The sequence below is a fragment of the Gobius niger genome, assembly GCF_951799975.1.
Source record: "Gobius niger genome assembly, chromosome: 3".
Lineage (NCBI taxonomy): Eukaryota > Metazoa > Chordata > Actinopteri > Gobiiformes > Gobiidae > Gobius > Gobius niger.
The window spans coordinates 41,821,371-41,846,967 of record NC_136854.1 but is presented as its reverse complement, the minus strand read 5'-3'; the positions used below and the strand labels follow the sequence as shown (position 1 = coordinate 41,846,967).

The 25,597-nt window shown below is 39.5% G+C and overlaps 2 protein-coding genes across 2 annotated transcripts in view; both read right to left on the bottom strand.

Annotated features, from left to right (window-relative positions):
* The window catches only part of wdr17 (WD repeat domain 17), a gene marked incomplete at its 3' end in the record, with an annotated part of 72,078 nt that extends 51,588 nt beyond the window's left edge, over positions 1-20,490 (bottom strand). Inside the window, exons 1-6 of the mRNA XM_079553280.1 lie at positions 20,373-20,490; positions 12,713-12,841; positions 12,447-12,630; positions 7,207-7,437; positions 3,480-3,590; positions 1,202-1,342 (exon numbers count right to left, since the gene is read on the bottom strand). Coding sequence (XP_079409406.1) covers positions 1,202-1,342; positions 3,480-3,590; positions 7,207-7,437; positions 12,447-12,630; positions 12,713-12,835 — 790 coding nt within the window. The 5' untranslated portion in view covers positions 12,836-12,841; positions 20,373-20,490. The remainder of the gene's footprint in view (positions 1-1,201; positions 1,343-3,479; positions 3,591-7,206; positions 7,438-12,446; positions 12,631-12,712; positions 12,842-20,372) is intronic.
* Positions 20,491-21,849: 1,359 nt separating this feature from the next.
* On the bottom strand, positions 21,850-25,249 carry LOC306960895 (high mobility group protein B2-like). Its single transcript, XM_079553501.1, has 5 exons — positions 25,166-25,249; positions 23,708-23,862; positions 23,466-23,614; positions 23,089-23,263; positions 21,850-22,755 (listed from the first exon to the last, which is right to left on the bottom strand). Exons 2-5 carry the CDS (start codon positions 23,849-23,851, stop codon positions 22,594-22,596), a joined length of 630 nt encoding a protein of 209 aa, XP_079409627.1. The 5' UTR covers positions 23,852-23,862; positions 25,166-25,249; the 3' UTR covers positions 21,850-22,593.
* Positions 25,250-25,597: the final 348 nt, after the last annotated feature.

Sequence of the window (25,597 nt, the reverse complement as noted above, 5' to 3'; positions counted from 1 at the left end):
GAGCTGGAGAAAGTTGACTTCAGCCATGAGTCAAAAATATTATGGCCTCCTCACTTAGTGTTATGCAAACTCTTTCATCTCAGCCTGTCACTGTTTTATGAGTGGATTTTGGATATCTTTGTTAATCATATTTTATTTTATTATTATTTATTTTTTTAAGCTTAATTGGTAAATTATTAGTGGAAAATGAAGCTACAAATATTCAATTGCATTTGTGTTAAATTGGTAAACTAATCATGTGAATAAGATTGTTTTAGGAGCTAATTTGTTGTTAAAAACTCCACATTGTGTCTTTATGTAAATGAGTGGCACCGCGGAGCAGAGGAGTTTGGAGCGACAGACGTTACACAAGGGAAACTCTCTTCGTAGCCTCACACTGTGGCTCGCGGGCGCCGTGCGGACCCGCTGGTTACCGGTGTCAGGGCCTGTGCCAGGGCCATAAACAGCAGAGTTCACCGCCTCAGAACTGGACACAGTCGGGCCGTTGGCGCGGGGGCGGAGCGAGCGCGAGCTACACCGTGGACCCGCCAGAGTTTAGAACCGCTGGGAAACTCGCACGGCGCGGCGGGGTTTTATATTCACTGATATAAGAAATCTGGCACCAAATTGAACGAACGTAAATAGAACGGGAATGCCGTTCACAGACACCAGAATGAACGCGTTCATGGTTTCGTTCATCAGGCAGTAACGCTGTGCGTTCAGTGTTCAGTTCGCCCAAAATATGAACACGTTCAGGTACATCACTGCATTTCGCCACATGTTTTGTTCATTTTAAAAGACGAATAATGCACACTGCATGAACAGCAGGGGGCGCTGTGCAGGTGTACAGTCAAATGCCATTGACTCACAACAAGGAAGACGGTTTGTTCCCGTCGTGTTGCCGTAGAGACGGTGAATACAGGCGCAATGTTTGTGTTTGTGAAGCTGTAAATTCATAGTATTTTTCGTAACACGTACTTAACCAGTTACCGGCCACCCACCACCTGTAAGTTGTGGTTTTACTCATACGAACCGTACACATATTTTCAGAAACTGCAAGGAATAAACGAAAACACGACAAAAAAAGCCATAAAAATTGAGCAACTCTGAGTAATATTTTATCAGTAATATCTGTACTTTTACTCAAGTCGTGAAATCGGGGAGGGAGAAAAACATTATATCACTGTTTTTGTTGCATGACATGTTCAAAATAAGCCGTTACCTCCAGTGATGAACATCCCCGGGGCAGAGTGAACCCAGGCCAGACACTGGACTGAAGCAGCGGAGGAGGGGAAGCAGAAGGAGGTGATGCAGGCCAGAGCTTCACTGTCCACCAGGCGGATCCCATTGTGCAGGTTGGACACTGAGGAACGAGAGCAGAAGGACTTAAAGGGACTATACAGAGTTTAAAGATGTTAAAAGTATGTATTTTCCTACATGTTCCAGCCATGTCCTAATGTGTAGAATGAGCTCAGACCTGTTCACCACAACTGCCTCTAAAATCCTGCACTGTCTCAAAACGTTGCTACTTCGGGTCCGAATTGGCGTCATGCATGAGCTTGATATAGAAGCTGCAGTTACTTTTTTTTTTTTCAAACATTTTTTGTCTCTTTTTCATCCAATTTTTGTCTATTTTTGGTAATTTTTGTCTCTTTTTTGCCACATTTTTGTCTCTTTTTTTCATCACATTTTTGTCTCTTTTTCATAATTTTTTTGTCTCTTTTTTGCCACATTTTTGTCTATTTTTCATCAAATTTTCATCTCTTTTTGCCACATTTTTGTCTCTTTTTCATCACATTTTTGTCTCTTTTTCATCACTTTTTTGTCTCTTTTTCATCAAATTTTTGTCTCTTTTTGTCACATTCTTGTCTCTTTTGTGTCACATTTTTGTCTCTTTTTTGTCAAATTTTCGTCTCTTTTTCATCACTTTTTTCATCACTTTTTTGTCTCTTTTTTCATCACATTTTTGTCTCTTTTGTGTCACATTTTTGTCTCTTTTTCATCAAATTTTCGTCTCTTTTTTGCCACATTTTCATCACATTTTTGTCTCTTTTGTGTCACATTTTTGTCTCTTTTTCATCAAATTTTTGTCACTTTTTTGCCACATTTTTCATCACATTTTTGTCTCTTTATTGCCACATTTTCATCAAATGTTTGTCCTCCTGCTCCTGCACTGTCTCTCAAAACGTTTCGACTTCGGGTCCGAATTGGCGTCATGCATGAGCTTGATATAGAAGCTGCAGTTACTTTTTTTTTTTTCAAACATTTTTTGTCTCTTTTTCATCCAATTTTTGTCTATTTTTGGTAATTTTTGTCTCTTTTTTGCCACATTTTTTTCTCTTTTTTTCATCACATTTTTGTCACTTTTTCATCACATTTTTGTCTCTTTTTCATAATTTTTTTGTCTCTTTTTTGCCACATTTTTGTCTCTTTTTCATCACTTTTTTGTCACTTTTTCATCACATTTTTGTCTCTTTTTTGCCACATTTTTGTCTCTTTTTCATCAAATTTTCATCTCTTTTTGCCACATTTTTGTCTCTTTTTCATCACATTTTTGTCTCTTTTTCATCACATTTTTGTCTCTTTTTCATCACTTTTTTCTCTTTTTCATCACTTTTTTGTCTTTTTTTGCCACATTTTCATCACTTTTTTGTGTCTTTTTTCATCACATTTTTGTCTCTTTTTGTCACATTCTTGTCTCTTTTTTGTCACATTTTTGTCTCATTTTCATCAAATTTTCGTCTCTTTTTTGCCACATTTTCATCACATTTTTGTCTCTTTTGTGTCACATTTTTGTCTCTTTTTCATCAAATTTTCGTCTCTTTTTCATCACTTTTTTCATTACTTTTTTGTCTCTTTTTTCATCACATTTTTGTCTCTTTTGTGTCACATTTTTGTCTCTTTTTTGTCACATTTTTGTCTCATTTTCATCAAATTTTCGTCTCTTTTTTGTCACATTTTTGTCTCATTTTCATCAAATTTTCGTCTCTTTTTTGCCACATTTTCATCACATTTTTGTCTCTTTTGTGTCACATTTTTGTCTCTTTTTCATCAAATTTTTGTCACTTTTTCATTACTTTTTTGTCTCTTTTTTCATCACATTTTTGTCTCTTTTTCATCACATTTTTGTCTCTTTTTTGCCACATTTTTCATCACATTTTTGTCTCTTTATTGCCACATTTTCATCAAATGTTTGTCCTCCTGCTCCTGCACTGTCTCTCAAAACGTTTCGACTTCAGGTCCGAATTGGCGTCGTGCATGAGCTTAATTTAGAAGCCGCAGTTACACGCATGACCTGAGGTGGCAGAAGTGAGTAAATGTCATAACGCTGGCTGCTTTGGTGCTATTTAAACAACAGCAGTCATTTTACATTTTCCCCACATTTATTGAAAGACGGATGAAGATTATTAGACTCAACAACACTATAAAGATTTAATGGTTACAGTTATTTTATCTGATCGCTGATAAACGATGTGAATTCTGTCTGAACAGTGCGGTACCCAGTAGATAGTCTGTGGATAAAGGGTCCCACTCCAGAGCGCTGACTGGATCCTCCTCGTCCGTTCCTTCCAAAGCCTCCGGTCGTAACACGTGCTTCTGACTTTTACAACCTTTGGGGGGAAAAAAACAAGAATTCAAATCAAATTTAACTTTAAAGGGACTAAACAGAGTGTAAAAATGTTAAAATGTGTATTGTCTATGCCCTACTTGCTCCAGTAATGTGTAGAAAGAGCCCAGACATGTTCACCACAAAGCATGACACAAAAACGTAACAAAAACTGACACAAACACTTGAGGCATTACACTGTTGCTCTCCAGGTGAGAAGCTTTTAGATTTGGAACTGGGAAAAATTCACTCGGCTAAATCAGGTGCAACACGACCACAAAACAGTACATTTTATTTTTCAGCTTGTCTCGATAAATGACCCCCTTAGTGCATTCACTGTCTCAAGTTCAAATTCTGTCTTACTTTCCTCTTTCAGGACTGTGCTTGTGGAAAGGAGAGCAATGTCAGTCTATCATTTTATTTAAACTTTCTTAGACTTAAAGCAGTACTAAGTAACTTGTTTACCTTAAAGAGGGGGTATTATGCTTTTTTCAATCACATAGCACCAGTCTATATCACACTACAATGATGACCAAACCTTCTGTTGGTCTGTAAATGCAGTAAATTAGAATAACTGCCTTGTATAAAATGTCTCTCTCAAAATGGCTGTAGTGAATGTCTTGAAATAGGCCTCTGTCTCTTTAAGAACCTCTGAGCCTTTAGACACGCCCCCTCCACACGCTGTCTGTGGCATCAGTGGGGAGGGGGTTCTGCTGAGGAGCAGTGGTTGGTTACTCGGCTGGTGACGAAAGCTCGGAGGCGTCTCCAGGAGGTGGGGGCGTTCCTAGGAGGACTCAGGCAAACCTATCCCTAAAATGGCCGCCATCAGAGCTTTTACAGATTACTCAGAAACACGTGAATGTGCCAAGGCAACACTTCAGGCATGTTTTTAATGAGGGAATGACAGAATAACATGATGTAAAACTTGAAAAAGTCGATTTTGCATAATACCCCCCTTTAATAAATCCTTTCCGTGGTCCCTCTGGGGGTGATACAAGAGTTAACGTAGTTTACCACCACCGAGTATGGAGTGAACGTGCAATTGTCTCATGTAAAGCGCTTTGTGACTATAGATACAGACGGCATCTCTGGAATCGCCCATATATGGTCATTTTTGAAAACAGTTAAGGGGAAAACAATTTTGAAAAAATGTAAATTTTCTCTAGTTATTCAAAAACTACTTCAACAAACGCTGAAATATGAATATAGTTTCTACTAAACAATGATACAAAGACATGGGGAGGAGCAAAGTGGTTCAACAGCCCATAAATATAGAAATAACGGAGAATGCTAACTTGATGCTACATGTTAGCAAAGGGCTAATGCTAACATCTAGCTAGCACTTGCTACAACTGCCGTTTTTTCACTTCTACTGAACAATCTGCTGTGAGAAAATATCCATATGGGCCCATTTAACATTTGACTTTATTTGTATGTGATAAATAAGTTGATATTCCACCAGAAAATGGCAAAAAAGAAAAATTGTGTTTCTCTAAAGCAGGGGTGGCCAACCCGCGGCTCTCGAGCCGCATGCGGCTCTTGGCCAATCAGAGTGCGGCTCTTTGCATGATTGGAGATGTTTAATACAATGCGGCTCTTTGCAAAATAATTGGTAAATATTTCCCATAAACTGTAACAGTCTTTGACCAAAAATCCAACCATCGTCCTACAGACCCTGTTTCCATCTCTACACATGAATGAGAGTCTGTATCTCTCTCCTTTTCGAGGCGGCGTGTAAAAGGTGCCCGTGCGGCCTCACTCACAGCGGGATGTCGGTTGAACAACAGGCAGGCAGATCGTGGCTCTGGGATCAGCTTCTGTGCTTTTCAGGTTTCTGATCAGCCTACTCTTTATTTGATGTAATTTGGCCACATATTCACAGAAAAAGATCAAAATTAGGAAATGGAAAAAAGCGGAGCTCTTATTAAGCGTATGATGCGAAGCGCGACATCGTAACGCGGAAATACGCAAAGTCATGACTTTTCTTTCACACGTGCTATAACTGTAACAGATGCAACTTAAAACAGACTCTCAGATCCTCCAGAGGCTCCTGGTTAAAGTTCATGAACTTTGTGCAGCCTAGAGTGCGTTCTTTGCACAGTCCAGTCAGGACGAAGCTGCAGGCACAGGCCAGGGGCGAATCAGAGAAGGGGGCTCAGTGGGCAGGGCCCCACATACAAACACACCCCAGCATTAAAAAAAATAAAAATAATAATAATAATCTATTTCTGTCTCAGTCAGAACAGGAAACACAAAATGTCATTTAATATACATGTATTTCAATCTTGTTGAGGAGTAAAACCATTCAATCTAACACAATTATTTAAAAAAAAAAAGAAAAAGGCATAAAGTTATAGTTTATTGTGATTAAATAAAACGGTCACATTCTATTTAATCACAATAAAGTACCGCCTCGGGATCTCGCTAATGGTCGGTGCCTTTGTGGCTCTTCATAGGATCAAGGTTGAAAATTTCGGCTCTTGGCCTCCGACTGGTTGGCCACCCCTGCTCTAAAGATTCTATTTTCCCCCTCGGCGAAGCCACGCCCCCTTCTATGACGAGATGCCGTCTGTATCTATCTCTGGAATCACCCATATATGGTCATGTTTGGCAATTGCAACTTCCCTGCACCAGGTTGGAGGCCCCAATACACGCGAATAGAATCACGAAGAAGAAGCTAACAGGCTAACGGGCAAAGCTAACTGCGGGCTAGCGCCACTTAAACAGTATTTACAGCCAAGTTTGAGTGAAAAAAAATATCTCCATTGTGTAATTGGATGTACAATATCCCTCTGTCCCTTTGTCTTTTCTGTCAGTGTAGTATTTACAATTAATGAGTAAAAACATGCTACGACGCCTGCAGTGGCGCTTATGGCCTCTAGGGGCACGAGGTACTTAGTTTTGCTTTGGGGAAAGTTGATCTGTTCTTGGAGATAATTTTTTTTCACTCAAACTTGGCTGTAGATACTGTTTCAGTGGTGCTAGCCCGCAGTTTGCTTTGCCCGTTAGCCTGCTAGCTTCTTCTTCGTGATTCTATTCGTGTGTATTGGGGCCTCCAACCTGGTGCAGGGAAGTTGCAATTGTGTTTTTTTTCGCCAGACACACCAGGGGAGATGAAAGACCCCCCCAATCATCCCATTAACACTTGTATTACCCCCAGTGGGACGACGGAAAGGATTTATTAAGGTAAACAAGTAACTTAGTGCTGCTTTAAGAACAGATAACCTTTGCTTAATGTTATGTAATAGAATACAATTGTAAAAAGGTCAAATGTCTACATGATCAGTCCTGTAATACGGTGTTAAATAGCATCAAACAAGTGGAAATAATCGGGGAAAGTCTATCTCAAATGCACCCAAATAGAATGACAAAAGTCGGAGCTATTGTTTAATTTAAAAAACAACTCCCTACAGTAGACGTGAGTCAGTATTTAGACGTGGTGTTTCCTATTGGTTTACACTGCACTCGGTTCGAAAGGCCAATCCCAATATGGCCGACAGAATTGCCACTTGTTCCAGTGTGTTACCATGTCCTTTCTTGAGTTTTCTATCTTTACATGCCCTCCTTTACCGCTGGCATTCTTCAGTAAATACAGTAACTCCTCTCTTTTTTTTACCCACCTGGCTGGAACACGGACAGGCTGCCGTCCGTGTGCCCAAAGACCAGCTTGCCCTTCTTGGTCGGGTGCCACCTGAAGAGGCAGATGTCCGAGAGGAAGGAGTGAGCCTCTTTGTGGACCGTGACCCCGGGGTCCGCCCCCCCGTAGACCCAGATGTAGAGAGGGCCGCGCTGGGACACGAACGCCACTCCGTCTGAGCAGTTCAAGCACCAGCTCACAGAGGCGGGCACACCTGGCAGACAGAGGGGGGGGGGGAATATTAGGTCATACAGAAATACTGGACACAGAGGGGCACCAGCTCACAGAGGCGGGCACACCTGGCAGACAGAGGGGGGGGTGAATATTAGGTCATACAGAAATACTGGACACAGAGGGGCACCAGCTCACAGAGGCGGGCACACCTGGCAGACAGAGGGGGGGGGGTGAACATTAGGTCATACAGAAATACTGGACACAGAGGGGCACCAGCTCACAGAGGCGGGCACACCTGGCAGACAGAGGGGGGGGGAATATTAGGTCATACAGAAATACTGGACACAGAGGGGCACCAGCTCTTCCGAATTGATGTCATGCATGAGCTTAATATAGAAGCTGCAGTTACTTTTTTTTTTTTTTTTAAACATTTTTTGTCTCTTTTTCATCCAATTTTTTGTCTCTTTTTCATAAGTTTTTGTCACATTTTTGTCTCTTTTTTGTCTCTTTTTCATCAAATTTTCGTCTCTTTTTCATCACATTTTTGTCTCTTTTTTGTCACTTTTTCATCAAATTTTCGTCTCTTTTTCATCACATTTTTGTCTCTTTTTTGCCACATTTTCATCACATTTTTGTCTCTTTTTTGTCTCTTTTTCATCACATTTTTGTCTCTTTGTCAAATTTTTGTCCATTTTTCATCAAATTTTCGTCTCTTTTTTGTCTCTTTTTTCATCAAATTTTCGTCTCTTTTTCTTCACATTTTTGTCTCTTTTTTGTCTCTTTTTTGTCACTTTTTAATCAAATTTTCGTCTCTTTTTCATCACATTTTTGTCTCTTTTTTGTCACATTTTTGTCTCTTTTTTGTCTCTTTTTCATCACATTTTTGTCTCTTTTTTGTCTCTTTTTCATCACATTTTTGTCTCTTTGTCAAATTTTTGTCCATTTTTCATCAAATTTTCGTCTCTTTTTTCATCAAATTTTCGTCTCTTTTTCTTCACATTTTTGTCTCTTTTTTGCCACATTTTCATCACATTTTTGTCTCTTTTTTGTCACATTTTTGTCTTATTTTTGCCACATTTTCATCACATTTTTGTCTCTTTTTCATCACATTTTTGTCTCTTTTTCATCACATTTTGGTCTCTTTTTTGTCTCTTTTTTCATCACATTTTTGTCTCTTTGTCAAATTTTTGTCCATTTTTCATCAAATTTTCGTCTCTTTTTCTTCACATTTTTGTCTCTTTTTTGCCACATTTTCATCACATTTTTGTCTTTTTTTTGTCACATTTTTGTCCCTTTTTGTCACATTTTTGTCTCTTTTTTGCCACATTTTCATCACTTTTCAGTACCTACACCTACAGTTTCAGTACAAATCTGTCAACTTCCAACATGGCCACTCCAGCTCCCCCTCACTCACTGTCAACAACGAAATAATAGAAAAGCTTAATTCACACAAACACCTGGGTTCCATAATCGACCATAAACTCACATTCAAACTCTAATATGCTGAACACATATTCTCAAAATGTCAACAACGCCTCTTTTTTCTCCGTAAACTCTGCAAACTCCACCCGTCCATTCTCGCCTCTTTCTACAAATGTTTCATTGAATCCATCCTTACATTCAACATCACTGTCTGGTTTGGTTCACGCACTCTCACCCAAAATAATCAAAATCAGCAATAAAATCATGGGTCAGGAGCAGGACTCACTCAGGAGCATCTATGACTCCAGAGTTCTGAGGAAAGGAACCCAGATCTCCACAGACTCCTCACACACCCTGCACTCTCACTACGCCCTGGTTCAGGTCCCGCCCTCTGGAGACAAAGAGGGCGACCTCCACTTCCCTCCCGACCTCCATCCGCCTGCTGAACAAATGACTGTGTGGAACTTGGTCTATCAAAGGCCCATTATATTGTTTTTTAATGTATTTATTATTGCTGTATGTTGAGACTCACTCCACACCTGCTGCTCGCTCACCTTTCCTCTAATCCCCCCTCGTTCCTACACATCGCCCTCCGTGGTATCGCAGAGCTCTGGGGGACTTTCCTATAAAAGGATGGTTCCTGCAGCATGTTTTGATTGACAGACGATTTCTGCTTGTTGTTTAACCTCTTACCACCCGCCTAAACCAAATGCATTCTGTCCTCTTTGTCTATTATATAGGCCTGTGTAACACCTCAGACCCACAAAACTGACCTTTTTCCTCGCGTTGTTTTTTTTTCTTTCTTTGTGTTGAATTTTTGTCACATTTTTGTTGAATATTTGTAATTTTTTTGTTGAGTTTTTGTTGAATTTTTGTCACATTTTTGTTGAATTTTTGTCACTCTTTGGTTGAGTTTTTGTTGAATTTTTGTAATTTTTTTGTTGAGTTTTTGTTGAATTTTTTGTTGAATTTTTGTCACATTTTTGTTGAATTTTTGTCATTTTTTTGTTAAATTTTGGTCCTTTTTTGTTGAGTTTTTGTTGAATTTTTTGTTGAGTTTTTGTCACATTTTTGTCGAATTTGGGTCATTTTTTTGTTGAGTTTTTGTTGAATTTTTGTTGAATTTTTGTCACATTTTTGTTGAATTTTTGTCATTTTTTTGTTAAATTTTTGTCATTTTTTTGTAGAGTTTTTGTTGAATTTTTTGTTGAGTTTTTGTCACATTTTTGTTGAATTTTTGTCACATTTTTGTTAAATTTGGGTCATTTTTTTGTTGAATTTTTTGTTGAGTTTTTGTCACTTTTTGTTTGAGTTTTTGTTGAATTATTGTCGCTCTTTGGTTGAGTTTTTGTTGAATTATTGTCATTTTTTTGTTGAGTTTTTGTTGAATTTTTTTTTGAGTTTTTGATTAATTTTTGTCACATTTTGGTTGAGTTTTTATCACATTTTTGTCACATCTTTGTTGAATTTTTTTGTTGCGTTTACATCCTTGTTTTCTTCTCATTTTTTGTGGCTGTTTTGGTGCTTTTTTCCCAAGATGCTTTTTGATTAGGGTAAAGCCAAACTGGAGAAAATTGGATCCGTTCAGGTGGGAGTTAAGAGGTTAAAAAGGTTTGGCTAAACTTACAAAGTTGCAAAGTGAAAATACAAAATCTGAACACCAAACTAGATTTCAGCATCAAAATTCAAACCCCACAGCTGCTGTAGTCGAGGCACTTCGTGAAAAGTTATGAGGACATTTGTTTTCAACAACTACAAGTGTGACAGAAAGGAGAGTAAACAGACCGTAGAGGCCATCGCTCGCTCTTCAAGGTAAGACGCCCGCGGACCATGTATTCTCCATGAGTGACAGGTGCGCCTGACTGAAGGACAGATTCATCCACAAGGCTGTCTGGAAGCTGAACTTTCTCTCTTTGCTGGCCCCTATTGTATACTTGTATTTGATATTGCTCTGTTATCAATCGTCTATTGCCATAATTGGATAAAGAGAAACAAACTATTGGTAGTAGAACTGACAATAAAGCTGATTTAATTGAATAACTGGTCGGATCTATATAAAGAAAAGTACTTTGTTTGTCTATTAACTTCAGCCTAAACCCTTTCAGGTCGTACTGCACATGGAATAGTGTAAATGTTGATGTTTAATATCTGTAATGGCCAAATAAACTATAACTAACTATATAAGGTCAAACACACGTTGGATGAGGCTTCATTACAGCTTTTATACTCAGCCTTAATAGTTCCTTATATAACATACTGTATTGAAGTGTGGGGAAAGGTTGTTCTTAGTCCAGAAGAAAGATATAAGAATTGTGACCCTCAAAGGTCCACGAGACACAAACAAACTGTTTATAAAACTGCAGACCTTGAAATTTAATGAATTGGTCAAATTTAAAATACTACAAATTATGTGGAGAGTGAAAAATAAGTTGGTGCCAATACATATTCAAAACAAATGTATGTTAATCACAGATAGTAACAACAGAAGAAAGGGCCATTTCTGGGTTCCATTTTCACACACTTCAAAAAAACAAAAGGGGTTTCTTGTAAAAGGGATCAGTTTATGGAATTCTTTGGACACTGTTCAAAAATCATGTAACACGATCACTCAATTCAATCAAATGTATGAAAAAAATGTACTTGGAAAATACGAAGGCAACGAAACATAAGAACCAATGTTTTGACAAATTTGAAACAGTCATTGATTTAGATGTAAAGCATTATTGTACCTTGATATAGGCTAAAACAAATCAAAAACGGGCGAGCCGTCTGTTCAGAGCCAGCTCAGATTTTTTGGGGAAAAAAAAAAGGGGCATGAAATTTATAGATAGATAGATAGACCTTTATGCTTACCTTTGATCAACATGTTACAGACATTCACAAACGGTCCCAACAAAAACTCTATATCATCCGCAAACTCCGCGCTCTATGTGTTTCCCCACACCTCCTGCTCCTCCTGTACAATAGCATCATCCAACCCATCTTGCTCTACTGTTCCCCCTGCTTCTTCAACATGCTCACCATCAAAAACAAGAAAAAAATCACCAAGGTCACACAAACAGTCTCCAAAATTATTAATCTCCCCATCACAGACCCCTCTGTCATCAATAAGAAAGCAGTCACACGCCTCGCATGTACTATAGCCATGGACTCCGATCACCCTCTCCACACTCACTTCGTCCTGCTGCCATCAGGCCGTAGGTACAGGACTCCGCGGTGGGAGCGGGTACGCTTCAGGAAAAGTTTTATCCCCTCCGCCATAGCCGCATTGAACGACCTGTAATTCCCCCGCATATTCTCTTCTGCGTAGTGTACTGTTACTGTCTTTGGCTTGTCTTCTGTGTCTTTTGTGTGTGTCTCTGTGACGGCTGTGAAAACAAATTTCCCCCTGTGGGACAATAAAGGTCTATCTATCTATCTATCTATCTATAAGACAATGTCTTCCTTATGCTCCTGTTCAGCATTGAATACTTTGCTGTTGCTGTTGTTGTTATTATTGTGTCTGTAATAACGCCATGGCTGAATAAATTTGAACTTGAACTTGATAAACTACTACTACTACTGAGAATACAACTGTGCGGCCAATTGCGTGGATCAGATCTTTGTGAATGGATGAAGCGTTTGTACCTTTGGTGTTGTCGAGCCGCGCCACCGCCTTCTGCTCGGCCACGTTCCACACGATGAGCAGGTTGTCCGCGGAGGCCGAGGCGAACAGGTCGGGGTTGTCCGGGCTCCAGCTGATGGCGGTGATGGTCTTCTTGTGCTCGGACATGATGGAGCGCAGCTTGAACTCGTTGTACTGCTGGTCCAGCTGGAAGAGGAGGCACACACGGGTTTTTAACGCTCGGGGTCTTTCTGCGAGGTCGGACGAAAGGCTCGAGTTATCGCGGCACCTGGTAGATGTAGATGGCGAGCGTGGCGCAGTAGGCGAAGCGGTCTCCGCTGGCAGCGCACACGTCTTTGTTCCACGGCTGACATCCGGCCGCCAACAGCCCCACCTGCTTCACCTTCGCCATCCTCACCTGGACACACAGGGGCACATGCATTTATACTGGAACAAGTAATAATTAAAGGAAAACGTCAGAGACCTGCCATTACCTTTATGACAAGCTGCGACACAAATAAAACTATAATTTGTCATATATCGTATAAAATATTGTATCTACCGCTCATGTTTTTTATTGAACAAGCCGTAAATTTGCTTTTAAGACTAAAATTATGATCAAAACAACCCAATATTATTAATTTTAACAGACTCCAGCAAGACCGTGCATGGGAACCCAGGGTGCTGAGGGCGCTGCAGCACCCCCTGGTGGATAGTTTGTGATCTGCAGGCAATATTAACCCCTTAACTCCCACCTGAACCGGGCACATTTTCTCCAGCTTTACCCCAGTCCAAAAGCTTCTGGGAAAAAGGTGTGAAAATAGCAACAAAACTGAGACGAAAACAATGATGGAAATGTGATGAAAAAAAGACAAAAAAAAAAAAAATGACAAAAAATAACAAAAAAATGACAAAAAAATGACACAAAAATGACAAAAAAAATAACAAAAAAATGTGACAAAAATGTGACAAAAATGTGACAAAAAAAGACAAAAAAATAAAAAAGAACAAAAAATGACAAAAAAATAACAAAAAAATGACAAAAAATGTGACAAAAATGTGACAAAAATGTGTCAAAAAAAAGCCAAAAAAATAAAAAATAACAAAAAATGACAAAAAAATAACAAAAAAATGACAAAAATGTGACAAAAAAGACAAAAAAAAAGACAAAAAATGACAAAAAAATAACAAAAAAATAAAAAAGAACAAAAAATAACAAAAAAAGAACAAAAAAATGTGACAAAAATGTGACAAAAAAAGAACAAAAAAATAAAAAGAACAAAAAATGACAAAAAAATTAAAAAGAACAAAAAATGACAAAAAAATGACAAAAATGACAAAAAAATGACAAAAAATGACAAAAAAATGACAAAAAAATGACAAAAAATGTGACAAAAATGTGACAAAAAATAAATAAAAAAATACAAAAAAAGAACAAAAAATGACAAAAAATGTGACAAAAAATGACCCAAAAAAATGACCTGTGTAGTTTCAAATGTAAAATACTGAAAAAAAGTTCCCTATAGGCGCACAACCCACTTTTGAGTCCCGACCCACCAGTTGAGAATCACTGTTTTACATTATATCTGACCAAGTGGGATGTTCTGCAAGGACATTTAAAAAACACACTATAAAAAGACACTATTTCTCGCATTTTTACTATGGTTCTAGATATTTCATGAAGGAAACTGATTATTTTTAACAGCTAGCTTATGAGTTAAATACAATTTCTTCTTCTGATAAACTGAAGAGGCACCAAGACCCCCCCCCCCCCCCCCCCACACACCTGCAGCACAGTGGAGGCAGCACAAGAGGCGCTACAGGAAACAAAAAAGGGACAAACGAGAACTTATCCGGGCAGGACTCACAGCTAAGCCACAAAGCCTTCTCTGACTAATGCGCATTCACTGGAGAATGAGACGGATTATATTCGTCTGCTAAGATCTTCCCTGAAGATGGTGAGAGACTGTTGTGGAGTGGGGGGAGCTGCAAAGGAGGAAGGAGGAGGTGGAGGAGCCGACCAGTGCAGGACACCACGCTCTGAAACGGGGACAAACCCAGGAGACGCTGCACCGTTTCAGAGGAGCACTGAAGGCAGTACTCCGGTTTCCCCCGACTCCAAAAACATGGACTAACCCAACACCTGGACGCAATTTTGCACTTACTACTTACTTACTAAGGCTTTAACTTTACTGTGTACTGAAATGCATGTGATTCTTGTATTAGTTAAGCTGTTCATTTCTGTTTTCCTACAAATAATACTCATCCCCTCCTGGAACCGCCACCTTAACGTGGTGGAGGGGTTTGAGCACCTGAATGATCCTGGAGCTCTGTTGTCGGGGGCTTCGTGTCCCTGGTAGGGTCTCGCAGGGCAAACAGGTCCTATAGTAGGGCTGTGCAATTAATCGAAATTCGATTACGATTTCGATTACAACAGTAAACGATTATAAAATTAGCATAATCGCCAAAAATTATAATATTTTTTTCAATTTTTCAAAAAAAAAATTTAATTATTTTTTTCAATTTTTTTATTTTTGGATTTTTGTCACTTTTTTGCTGGATTTTTGTCACTTTTTTGAAGGATTTTTTTTTTTTTTTTGCTGGATTTTTGTCTTTTTTTGCTGGATTTTTGTCTTTTTTATGGATTTTTGTCATTTTTTTGCTGGATTTTTGTCACTTTTTTGATGGATTTTTGTCTTTTTTTGCTGGATTTTTGTCACTTTTTTGCTGGATTTTTGTCTTTTTTTTTATGGATTTTTGTCTTTTTTCTGCTGGATTTTTGTCTTTTTTTTGCTGGATTTTTGTCTTTTTTTTTGTGTCACTTTTTTGCTGGATTTTAGTCTTTTTTTTTGCTGGATTTTTGTCACTTTTTTGATGTTTTTGTTTTAAAGGCAACAAATAATCGTTTGAATAATCGTGATTTCAATTATGACAAAAATAATCGTGATTATTATTTTTTCAATAATCGAGCAGCCCTATCCTATAGGTGACGGGTCAGACAAAGAGAGAGACCAACAGGCCCGGTTAATCCTGAGGCCGTCCTCCTGTGGACCCACCACCTGCAGGAGGAGCCATAAGGGGGCTGGTGCAATGTGATTTGGGCAGCTCCAACGGCTGCCCCCACGACCCGGAAACAGAAAAGTGGAAGAAAATGAATGGACAGATGGATGGATGTTAATTCTCATGGAAATGCCTTGATAAACGACGACACAAATTGCATTAATAACAAACATCATGACTACTTCACAATTAAAATGAATGACAACTACTACTACAACTATATAGTCACTGCTCGCGTTCCATCTTCTAACCAAAGATCTTTAGGGGCTCGGTTTAGAGTTCCCCCTATCCTCTACAGAGAGTTCACAATTACATGAGAGCAGCAGACTTTCGGATTACACGCAGCAGATTGAAATAATCTCCGCACCGATTGGCCAAAGCGAACTGCGTTCAAATAACACGACACATTCTTATCATAAGGTGTCCTTTCTCTGCGTCTTTGTATCATCAACAATGCTTTGCCTTCGCTGGTGACGCTTACAGCCGCCGTCAGCACCAGGGACAGCGCCGTATGAGGCCACTAATGCACGCGCTGCAGCTTTTGTGGCCCACGAGATGCTTCAAGAGGTCTCTCAAAAGCCAGACAAAATTGCTCTGTGTGTGACGATGCATATCATTTTGTGCAGGAATCAGCTGCGCCTGAAATGACACTCTCTCTCTCGCTCTCTCTCTCTTCAGTAATAACAGAAAAACACCACAGGCAGAGGCTTACAAAGGCGTATACGTGGCAGGGCAAGCATGTTTTGGTTACATTAGCCCCATTGTGCAGTGTGGGTAATGATATTGGAACATAGCAAGGGTGACGAGGCGTTTGTATTGCACGTAATGCTCCAATAAGTTGTCTCCAGCTCATAAAAAACAAGCCTTACGTGAGCGGAATGCATGTAAACTAGCCTTGGGACAGGGTTTGTTAACAGCGAGAGCGCCTGGCCTTCTTTCGGTAGCACTGCACAGCCGTTTCTCCCTTTGTCCCCAGTCCCACCTATGTAGATACGCTAGATTTACACAGAGAAGTAGGGCTGTGCAATTAATCGAAATTCGATTACGATTTCGATTACAACAGTAAACGATTACAAAATTAGCATAATCACAAAAAATCGATTAGAATTTTTTTTTTCAATTTTTTTCTTTTTTTTCAATTTTTTTTTTTTATTTTTTTTATTTTGGGATTTTTGTCACTTTTTTGCTGGATTTTTGTATTTTTTCTGCTGGATTTTTGTAAATTTTTTGAAGGATTTTTGTCACTTTTTTGCTGGATTTTTGTCTTTTTCTTTTGGATTTTTGTCTTTTTTTTTTTATGGATTTTTGTCACTATTTTTGCTGGATTTTTGTCTTTTTTCTGCTGGATTTTTGTAATTTTTTTGAAGGATTTTTGTCACTTTTTTGAAGGATTTTTGTCTTTTTTCTGCTGGATTTTTGTCTTTTTTTTTAATGGATTTTTGTCACTATTTTTGATGGATTTTTGTCTTTTTTTGCTGGATTTTTGTCATTTTTTTGCTGGATTTTTGTCATTTTTTTTGCTGGATTTGTCGTCACTTTTTTGCTGGATTTTTGTCACTTTTTTGATGGATTTTTTTAAAGGCAACAAATAATCGTTTGAATAATCGTGATTTCAATTATGACAAAAATAATCTTGATTATTATTTTTTCAATAATCGAGCAGCCCTACAGAGAAGGGCACATTATCCACCCGTGTTTCCGAGTTTTCCCGACTCATTAAAGGAATTGTGCCAAAACGAAGGCCTCAGATGTCACCGAAAAGCGTTACAGTTGCTTCAAGCGGGCTTCAATCTAACTTTGTTGATGTTTTATGCGATAAATTCTTGGAAAAATACAAAAAAGCGTGTCGTAAAGCACATTCAACTGCATGTTATTGACTTCTGGGTTCACACAGGCGGGATCGAGTGCTCGTTAATGCCATTTTTAATGCCGAGCAACTGTATTTTAATGTCACAAACACGGAAAATATCGGCGCATATTTACTTTCTGAGGTTTGGCAAACATTTAATCAAACAGAGGACAGAGAAATGGACAAAACGGGAAACCTTTAAAGGAACAGGCCACCGTCTTTCCACACTGAGATATGTTCTTACCTGAGCTTAGACGAGTTGATGCGTACCTGTCTGGTCTTTGTGTGTGCTCGTGGAAGAGCCCAAACGGTAGCATGTTCCTTTAAGCAACCATGTGGTCAATTATAGCCCATAAGTTTGATACTTTCACTTATACAGTAAGACTTGTTGAGCGATGACATCATTTTGCAGTGAATTTAGATGTAATGCCAGTTTGAACCCAACTTAATGCTTTTTAATGCCATTTAAAGAGGGGGTATTCTGCTTTTTTCAGTCACATAGCACCAGTCTATATCACACTACAATGATGACAAACCTCCTGTTGGTCTGTAAATGCAGTAAATTAGAATAACTGCCTTGTATAAAATGTCTCTCTCAAAATGGCTGTAGTGAATGTCTTGAAATAGGCCTCTGTCTCTTTAAGAACCTCTGAGCCTTTAGACACGCCCCCTCCACACGCTGTCTGTGGCGTCAGTGGGGAGGGGGTTCTGCTGAGGAGCAGTGGTCGGTTACTCGGCTGGTGACGAAAGCTCGGAGGCGTCTCCAGGAGGTGGGGGCGTTCCTAGGAGGACTCAGGCAAACCTATCCCTAAAATGGCCGCCATCAGAGTTTTTACAGATTACTCAAAAATACGTGAATGTGCCAAGGCAACACTTCAGGCATGTTTTTAATGAGGGAATGACAGAATAACATGATGTAAAGCTTGAAAAAGTCAATTTTGCATAATACCCCCCCTTTGAAGGCCTTGATTTCGGCAAAATTAATTCAAGGGCCCACATCTATTTCACACAAACGCTTTGTCCAATTTGTCAATTATCCAAAATGTATCCCATTCCTTTTCTTAATCTAACTTTTCCACATTTTAAAAAATGATTTGTTGCATTTTCTCTATTTAACTATGCTTACGTAGTTCGAAATCCGCGCAGTAATCTTCACTTTACTGTGCGGATGCCAAACTACTCCTGGTATTACAACGCCTTACAATATAGTTCCCCCTTTTATCCGCTTAGAAAATCCACATTGTTTAATTTTGTGTAATTATACTTTGTAGTGGAACACTTCACATAACCATATTTAAATAGGGAAAACATGGAAGAGCTTGGTAGCTTCTATCTTGACCTGTTTTGGAGCTATAGAGGAGAGAGGGAGAGGCTAAATGCTAACGCCGTCTGCGCTGTGTTTACGTGACTGAAGATCAGACAGGTCCTAAAGAACTCATCAAAGCTAAGGTAAGAACATATCTCAGTGTGGAAAAACGTTGGCCTGTTCCTTTAAAGGAACAGGCCAACGTTTTTCCATACTGAGATATGTTCTTACCTGAACTTAGACGAGTTGATCCGTACCTGTCTGGTCTTTGTGCCCGTGAAAGAGCTTGGTTGCTTCTAACTTCATCCCCGTTTGGAGCTACAGGAATTCACTGGGAGAGGCCAAATGCTAACAACATCTTTGGTCTTTTTGCGTGACTGAGGGCAGACAGGTACGCATCAACTCGTCTAAGCTCAGGTAAGAACATATCTCAGTATGGAAAAACGGTGGCCTGTTCCTTTAAGGCAGGGCAGGTTTGTGTCATGGAGGGCCGGTTTTCTTCAATGCCGAAACTCACTATTGTAGCCCAAAGTAAAGCACCTTTTTTTTCAAGTTTTTGCACATAATATATGACCCGATTGGGTGTTTTGCTGGGAAATGTGAACATATTGACATTATTTTCCACAGTTTAGTTACTTTTTCACATATTTTGTCTCCGATTTATGAATAAATGTTTCTTCAAAATTCTCTTGGGGGCCAAAGGTTTTATGCTGGATGCTGACGTTGCCTACCCCTGCTTTAAGGCCTTGATTTCGGCAAAATTCATTCAAGGACTCACGTCTATTTTACACAAACACTTTGACCAAATTGCCAGTTATCCCAAATTTACCCCATTCCTTTGCTTAATCTAACTTTTCCACATTTTTAGAACTGATTTGTTGCATTTAAGGAAAACCTCACTTTTGCATAACATGTACAACAGTGTGTCCTAACTCTAATAGCCCTGTTTGTGTGTATGTGTGATTTTTTTTACCCAAAAACAGCAAAGGCTTCAATGCTGATCTTTGTGGAATAATCTAAGTTTTCATTTCTCATGTCTGTCCCTCCAAATCACATGACCTGTCCCACTTTTTCCACTAATTAAAGTAGTCACCCTGCTTGTCAACACCAAGCCACTTACAAATGACAACCAGCTTATCCACAGAAACGTCAAAACTACAGACAAAATCCTACATGACCTGTCTATTATCAAAAAGTCAAACTGTACGTGGCCACTACTATTACTATGCTACTAGCAGATGTGTCAGTGCCAAATTGCTGCAGGCACAAGATAGATAAAGGTCAGTTTAGATCATATACATGCATCTGTGGCGTCAAATATTACAAATGCTGATACAGGCAACAGGTTTCCGCCCGCGGTACTCGCTAATCCGTGCGTAGCCTAAACTGGGTTGTTATTATTAAGACACGAGTAGCTACAGTGGAGCGTCACAGATTTGGTAGATTTGCTCATTGACATTTGTGCAGTTTGCATGTTGTGCGGAGGCTGTGCCGAACAGAGCCTGAGTGGAACACGTTTCTGAACAATAACGGTGTTTTTTAAGAGACTGTCCTCCCCGAATTTGTAGCTTAACAGTCATTAATACACTGGCACGCCACAGATTTGGTAAAACAAAACGGGGGGATTGACATTTGCACCGCTGATTTCTATCGCAGAGGGTTTGTCTGTGAGATCCTGAACGGAACACGGGTTTGGGTGCGCGATCGTAGTGTTAATTTTGTGTTTTTTCTTACCGTAATCAGGCAGTCAGTTGGTTGGCAGGTACGGTACGGACAGCTCCCCGGTGCTGAACACGAGTGGCCATCTGACGTCCCCACGCTGCCGTGACGTAGCGCTAACGGTGGCTAAAAAGTGTTTTTTTTTTTCAATACATATTTTTTTTAAAACAATCTACACAAAGATATACAAAATATACTAGGAGTATATTAAAGTACGATCATACAATTTAAAATATATAATTATATTTTGAACAAATATTGAAAATTTTCAAAGCCTTTTTCTCATCAGAGCCCTTCAAAATCTTCATATAAGACAGAATATCACTAAAAACAAATGTGTAAAATTTTCCTTCCAATTATGAAGCAGCAAATCCAAAAGAGGTGTTGTCTCTGGGTGAGAACAGTTCACATTAATGTCCCTTTTGAATTTTGTCATAAAATCACTTTGTTTTAATATTTTATCATTTTAAATATTTCCTACAATTTAGGTCTAATATGATACATGAGGAATAGATACAGGCTCTTTCTGGAATAAAGCACGAATTGTTTTCTTATTACAATTTTTGTTGGGTATAAAAACTGCGATTGGCTAACGGTAGCGGCAGCTTCGACGTGAGAGGCTTCGTTAAAATACCGTTATCCGTATAATAAACACTGGATTTGATGCTAAAAAAAACAACCGGATATTTATATTACAAACGGGCACATCATAGTGAAATGTGACATAATATAACACAGGAGCAAACATTTAACAAATCACGTTATATTTGTCGAAAGTGTTGCTAAAAGCGGAAACGAGGCACGTACGGTAGCTGAAGTTCGGCTTGTTAATGCTAATGTTTTATCTGGATATTTTAAAAGGTGTCGTTTTATACAAGTATCTGGAAACCGTCACACTAGCAACAACCATTAAAGTTCACAATTAGCATATTTAGGCACATGACCCAGCTGCCAAGCTCATTATAGGAGGCATTTGCTTGATTTGAGAAGCTCAAATCCACCGTTACCATGGTGATCCGCCATGTTCGTCGCGATTAGCATACACATTAGCTAAAAAAATATAAAACGTCGAGGAAAAAGCCGTGGAATTGCTGGTAAAAACAGCTAACACAGTGGTGTCAAAGTGGTTTAATGTGAATAAACCCAGTGTTTTTTAAAATCCCCATTAGTTTTTCATTGCTAATGCCATGATTAGCAACATGACAAGCTCATCACAGGAGACCTTTACATGATTTTAGATGAGGGCCTAATGAGCTGTTAATTGCGCCACTTGGGCAAATCCCATAGGAATAGCTGAAGATTTAAACTTTTCGGCACATAAGTATCATTTCAGACCACAATACACTTGCCAGGTTACAATAGCTTTTACTGAAATCATAAAATCCAGTCTGAACCAGGCCAATAACTGGGACTAACCACAGCTAGACCCAAAGCAAACTCAAACCAGCTTAACCAGACGTAAACATTGGCTTACAAAAAACACAGCGCTTAATAAATCAATATACAAAATTTTATTACAAAAAAAAAATCTACTTGAAAAGATCCACATTAAAAATGGCAGCAAACATTTTTAATCAGGTTAACTACAGATAAATCCTGGTAGTAAAATGACAGTGAAGAAACGGCACCACTAAACAAGAACACTCAAGCAGTGCTTCCAGAAAACAAATACATTTTCTTAAAACTTTTGATTCGCTGCTGACCACTGTCAAGAAGAACGAGTTCAGTCCACAAATTTCATCTGCCTGCCTTTTTTTTTTTGGACAGTAGTCTAATAAAGATGTGAAGATATGCCTTTAATAAGTAGTTTGAGAATATATCTGGGAGGGTCTAAGTGACAAAGTAAAAACTAAATCCCTGAATTTCAAAAAAAAGCATAAAGGGTCTGTTTCCTATGGACGCAGACCAGACAGGGACAGCAGGCTATATGCACTGCTCAAACATTTTTAGACTTAAAATCACTTTAATTTTAATATTCACAGTGAAGTTTTGACCAGTTTCAATACTTGGTGTGAACAAAACAATCGGATCGCTTTGAAATAACGTAACAGAAACTATCATGAGGACAAACGGTCTGGGGTCAAATCAAAACTAGTCAAAACTTCCCAGTCCAAAGATTACAATTCAAGCCTTTTTAACTCTAGTCAACATTGTTGCAGCGCGTTGGAATCATCATTCACACAAACAGTTTAAACAAAGCATCGCCAAAAAAAAAAAAGGAGAGCAAAGAAACAATTTAATCGTCATCCTCGTCATCGTCGTCGTCTTCATCGTCGTCCTCATCTTCGTCATCATCGTCGTCGTCCTCTGGCACTACCTTTTTGGGGGCTGGCCGTCCGGGACCGCTCTTCTTGCCGCTGTCACTCTTGCCAGCCGAGGCTTTGTAGGCGGCCACGTCCTGCGAGGAGAGACGGCGTTAGTTAAATGACGATTTTTGTCTCAGTCAAACTAAAAAGAGGCTTCTGAAAATCGAGTTGGATAAAATGACAACTTCTATGGTTAAATTATACAAACAAAAATGCTGTGGTTAAAGATACAAAGTTCTAGTCGCCAATTACATTTGCCTGAGACCAGATGTGGCGTCACATTACCCCAAATCCTAAACAAAAAAACTGCTACGACTTGGATGAAATCATCTTGTGAACCGATCACCAGCTAAGACTAAAGCCGCCGTCGTTGCACACAGCCACATTTGTTCACGTTTGCATACAGACCACATAAGTGTCCGTACCTTCTCGTATTTCTCCTTGAGCTTAGCTGCCTTGGCCTCGAACGGCTGCTTGTCTTTGGCGCTCTGCAGGCCCCACTTCTCGCCCAGTTTCTTGGCGATGTCACCGATGGAGATGCCGGGGTTGTCTTCCTTGATCTTGGGCCTGTGCTCTGAGCAGAAGACAAAGAAGGCAGATCTGGGGAGAGAAAATAACCATTAATATTCGGATTTTATTTAAAGAAAACTAGCATAGTTTCTCCATAACAATACTGCATTCCCAACATACTGCCTAGTTCAAGGCGTGAGAATGAGAAACATAAAATACTCTATTTCCTTTGCCATATGAAAAGGCTGCCATCGGAGACACACCAAACCCCTAAATGAACCTTAAAACTTACGGTGGCCTCTTGGGGGCATTGGGGTCCTTCTTCTGCTTGCCCTTCTTCATGCCTTTAGGTGGGATGTAGTCCTTCATCTCACGATCAAATCGAACCTTGTCGGTCTTGGCCATGTCCTCGAATTTTGACTTCTCCTTGCCAGACATGGTCTAATAAAGAGAAAATTGGCAATTTAATCCACAGCCCAAGTTCTAACCAATTATAATGCATAGCTGTGGAGCATCCATTTTAGTGTTCCATACCTTCCATCTTTCAGAGCATTTCTTGGAGAACTCGGAGAAGTTCACACTGGTCCCTGGGTGCTTCTTTTTGTGTTCTTCCCGGCAGGTGGCCACGAAGCAGGCATAGGAGGACATCTTGCCCTTTGGCTTGTCATTGCCCTTCATGATGGCTCTATCTGGAAATGACAGAAAATGAGTCAGTATTACTTTGGTTGGCAAATGGCAACGTGTAAACATAATAGCCAACAATGATTTATTTAAAAGGCATATCAGATTCTCATGCTCATTCTAAACAAGATTTAAATTTTAAAAAACATGGATTTTTGTAATTTATAATTCATTCTAAGCACATGAGCCTTTTTAGCACAGATTGTTTTTTTTTGATAGTTGCATTATATTTTAGAATTAGAAAAAGCAGAGTTCAGAAATTTTAATTAATTAAACTGAAAAGAAAAAAATCAAATCCTTCAAAATCCCATGATAAGTAACTTTACTAAAAAAAAAAAATTTAAAAAAAAAACCATCACCAAACAAAGAACTTTTTTGGTGCTACTCGAAGCTACGTAGCCAAGCATAACGTTGCTAAATTTGTTCGAAACGCTTCGTATTTGTTCTTAGCTTAAGTAATACTCGATCTTTATTTGTAAAGGGGGGTGAAAATGCAGTAAATTGGGGCAGCAGACGCTTGGGGGCAGTTCACCGCACTAATCGGATTTCAGCGCGTCTCTGGGACAAAAAGACAAGACTCCATTTTGTATCTTCCCGCCTAAACAACGCTGCGCCATGAAAAACTTCCCTAATGAAACCCGAGAAAGACCCCCTGCTTCCCACACACGCCACCGGTCTGCTAGAATACTTTCCCGGTGATTTTGAGGGGTTTTGCGAGGTTTTAGAGCAGCGGCGGGGAGTTGGTATGAACTTTGCTAGTGCGGCTGCGTCGTGAAGAAGGCAGCGCTGCTAATAGACCAAATGGCGTTTGAACTGCGTGTGGTGCACTGACTGGGCGGCCTCGGCCTAAAATGTGCATATTCGGCTCGAACAAGGGAATAAAAACACCGGAAACAGCGCTATAAACGTTTTAAACACTATCATTCATCACCAGGGTAGTGGTGCGGGGGAAATCAAATAAAAAGACATGACAAACTTTTAAGGATTATGACCCATTTTCGCCAAAAAGTTAGAAATTTAGCCCGCCCGAGAGAGCTTATGGAGCACCACTCTCACGACGGATATTTTTAAACATCCAGGCACATTTACGAAGCAAATAGGCAAGAAATTGTTTGAAAGTGATGACCTAATTTCACAAAATGTGTAAGCTTTACACAATGAGTTACGAAATCCGCCCCAAATCTAGGACGTGGAGGCTAGATGAAGCGTTTAGAGATCCCACAAATACATTAATAACCCCGAAATCAACGTAAAACGGTTGCATAAGCGGATTTACGGACAAAAAAACAGCGGAAAGTGCGGATTTCTTACCTGTTCACAGCGAGGCCAGCAGCAGACGACTGAATGAAGGGGAAAAGCGCAACTGTTTTGTCGCCGTGTGCGCAGCCGCACAAGCGCCGAGGGTCCCGCCCACGCCGCCTTCCCATTGGTCAGATTGGAGGAGTTTATTTTTAAATGCGGGGAGGCGCGGCTGTGATTGGTGCGGGCTAGTGTCATTCACAGCTAACGTTTGGTTGCGTTTCCTGCCCTGTGATTGGTGGAATGGGTCTTTTAAACTCACGGCGCGAAAAACACGACAATCCCCTTTGTTTTACCCAGAGTCAAAACATCTTTCTCTTTGGGGGCTGTGTGTGCGTTGAATAAGTTAGAAAAGAGAAGGATTTGCTAAAGCGTTATGTTACTAGATGTTGATAAGGCAATATTAATGGCAGCAAAGAGCAAAGACTACAGTTATTTAAGAAC

Coding starts and splice junctions, on each gene's coding strand:
- LOC306960895 (XM_079553501.1), bottom strand. CDS start 23,851: ATGAAGGGCAATGACAAGCCAAAGGGCAAGATGTCCTCCTATGCCTGC. Junction 23,615..23,707: donor AATGCTCTGAAAGATGGAAG/GTATGGAACACT, acceptor TCTCTTTATTAG/ACCATGTCTGGCAAGGAGAA. Junction 23,264..23,465: donor AATGCCCCCAAGAGGCCACC/GTAAGTTTTAAG, acceptor TTCTCTCCCCAG/ATCTGCCTTCTTTGTCTTCT.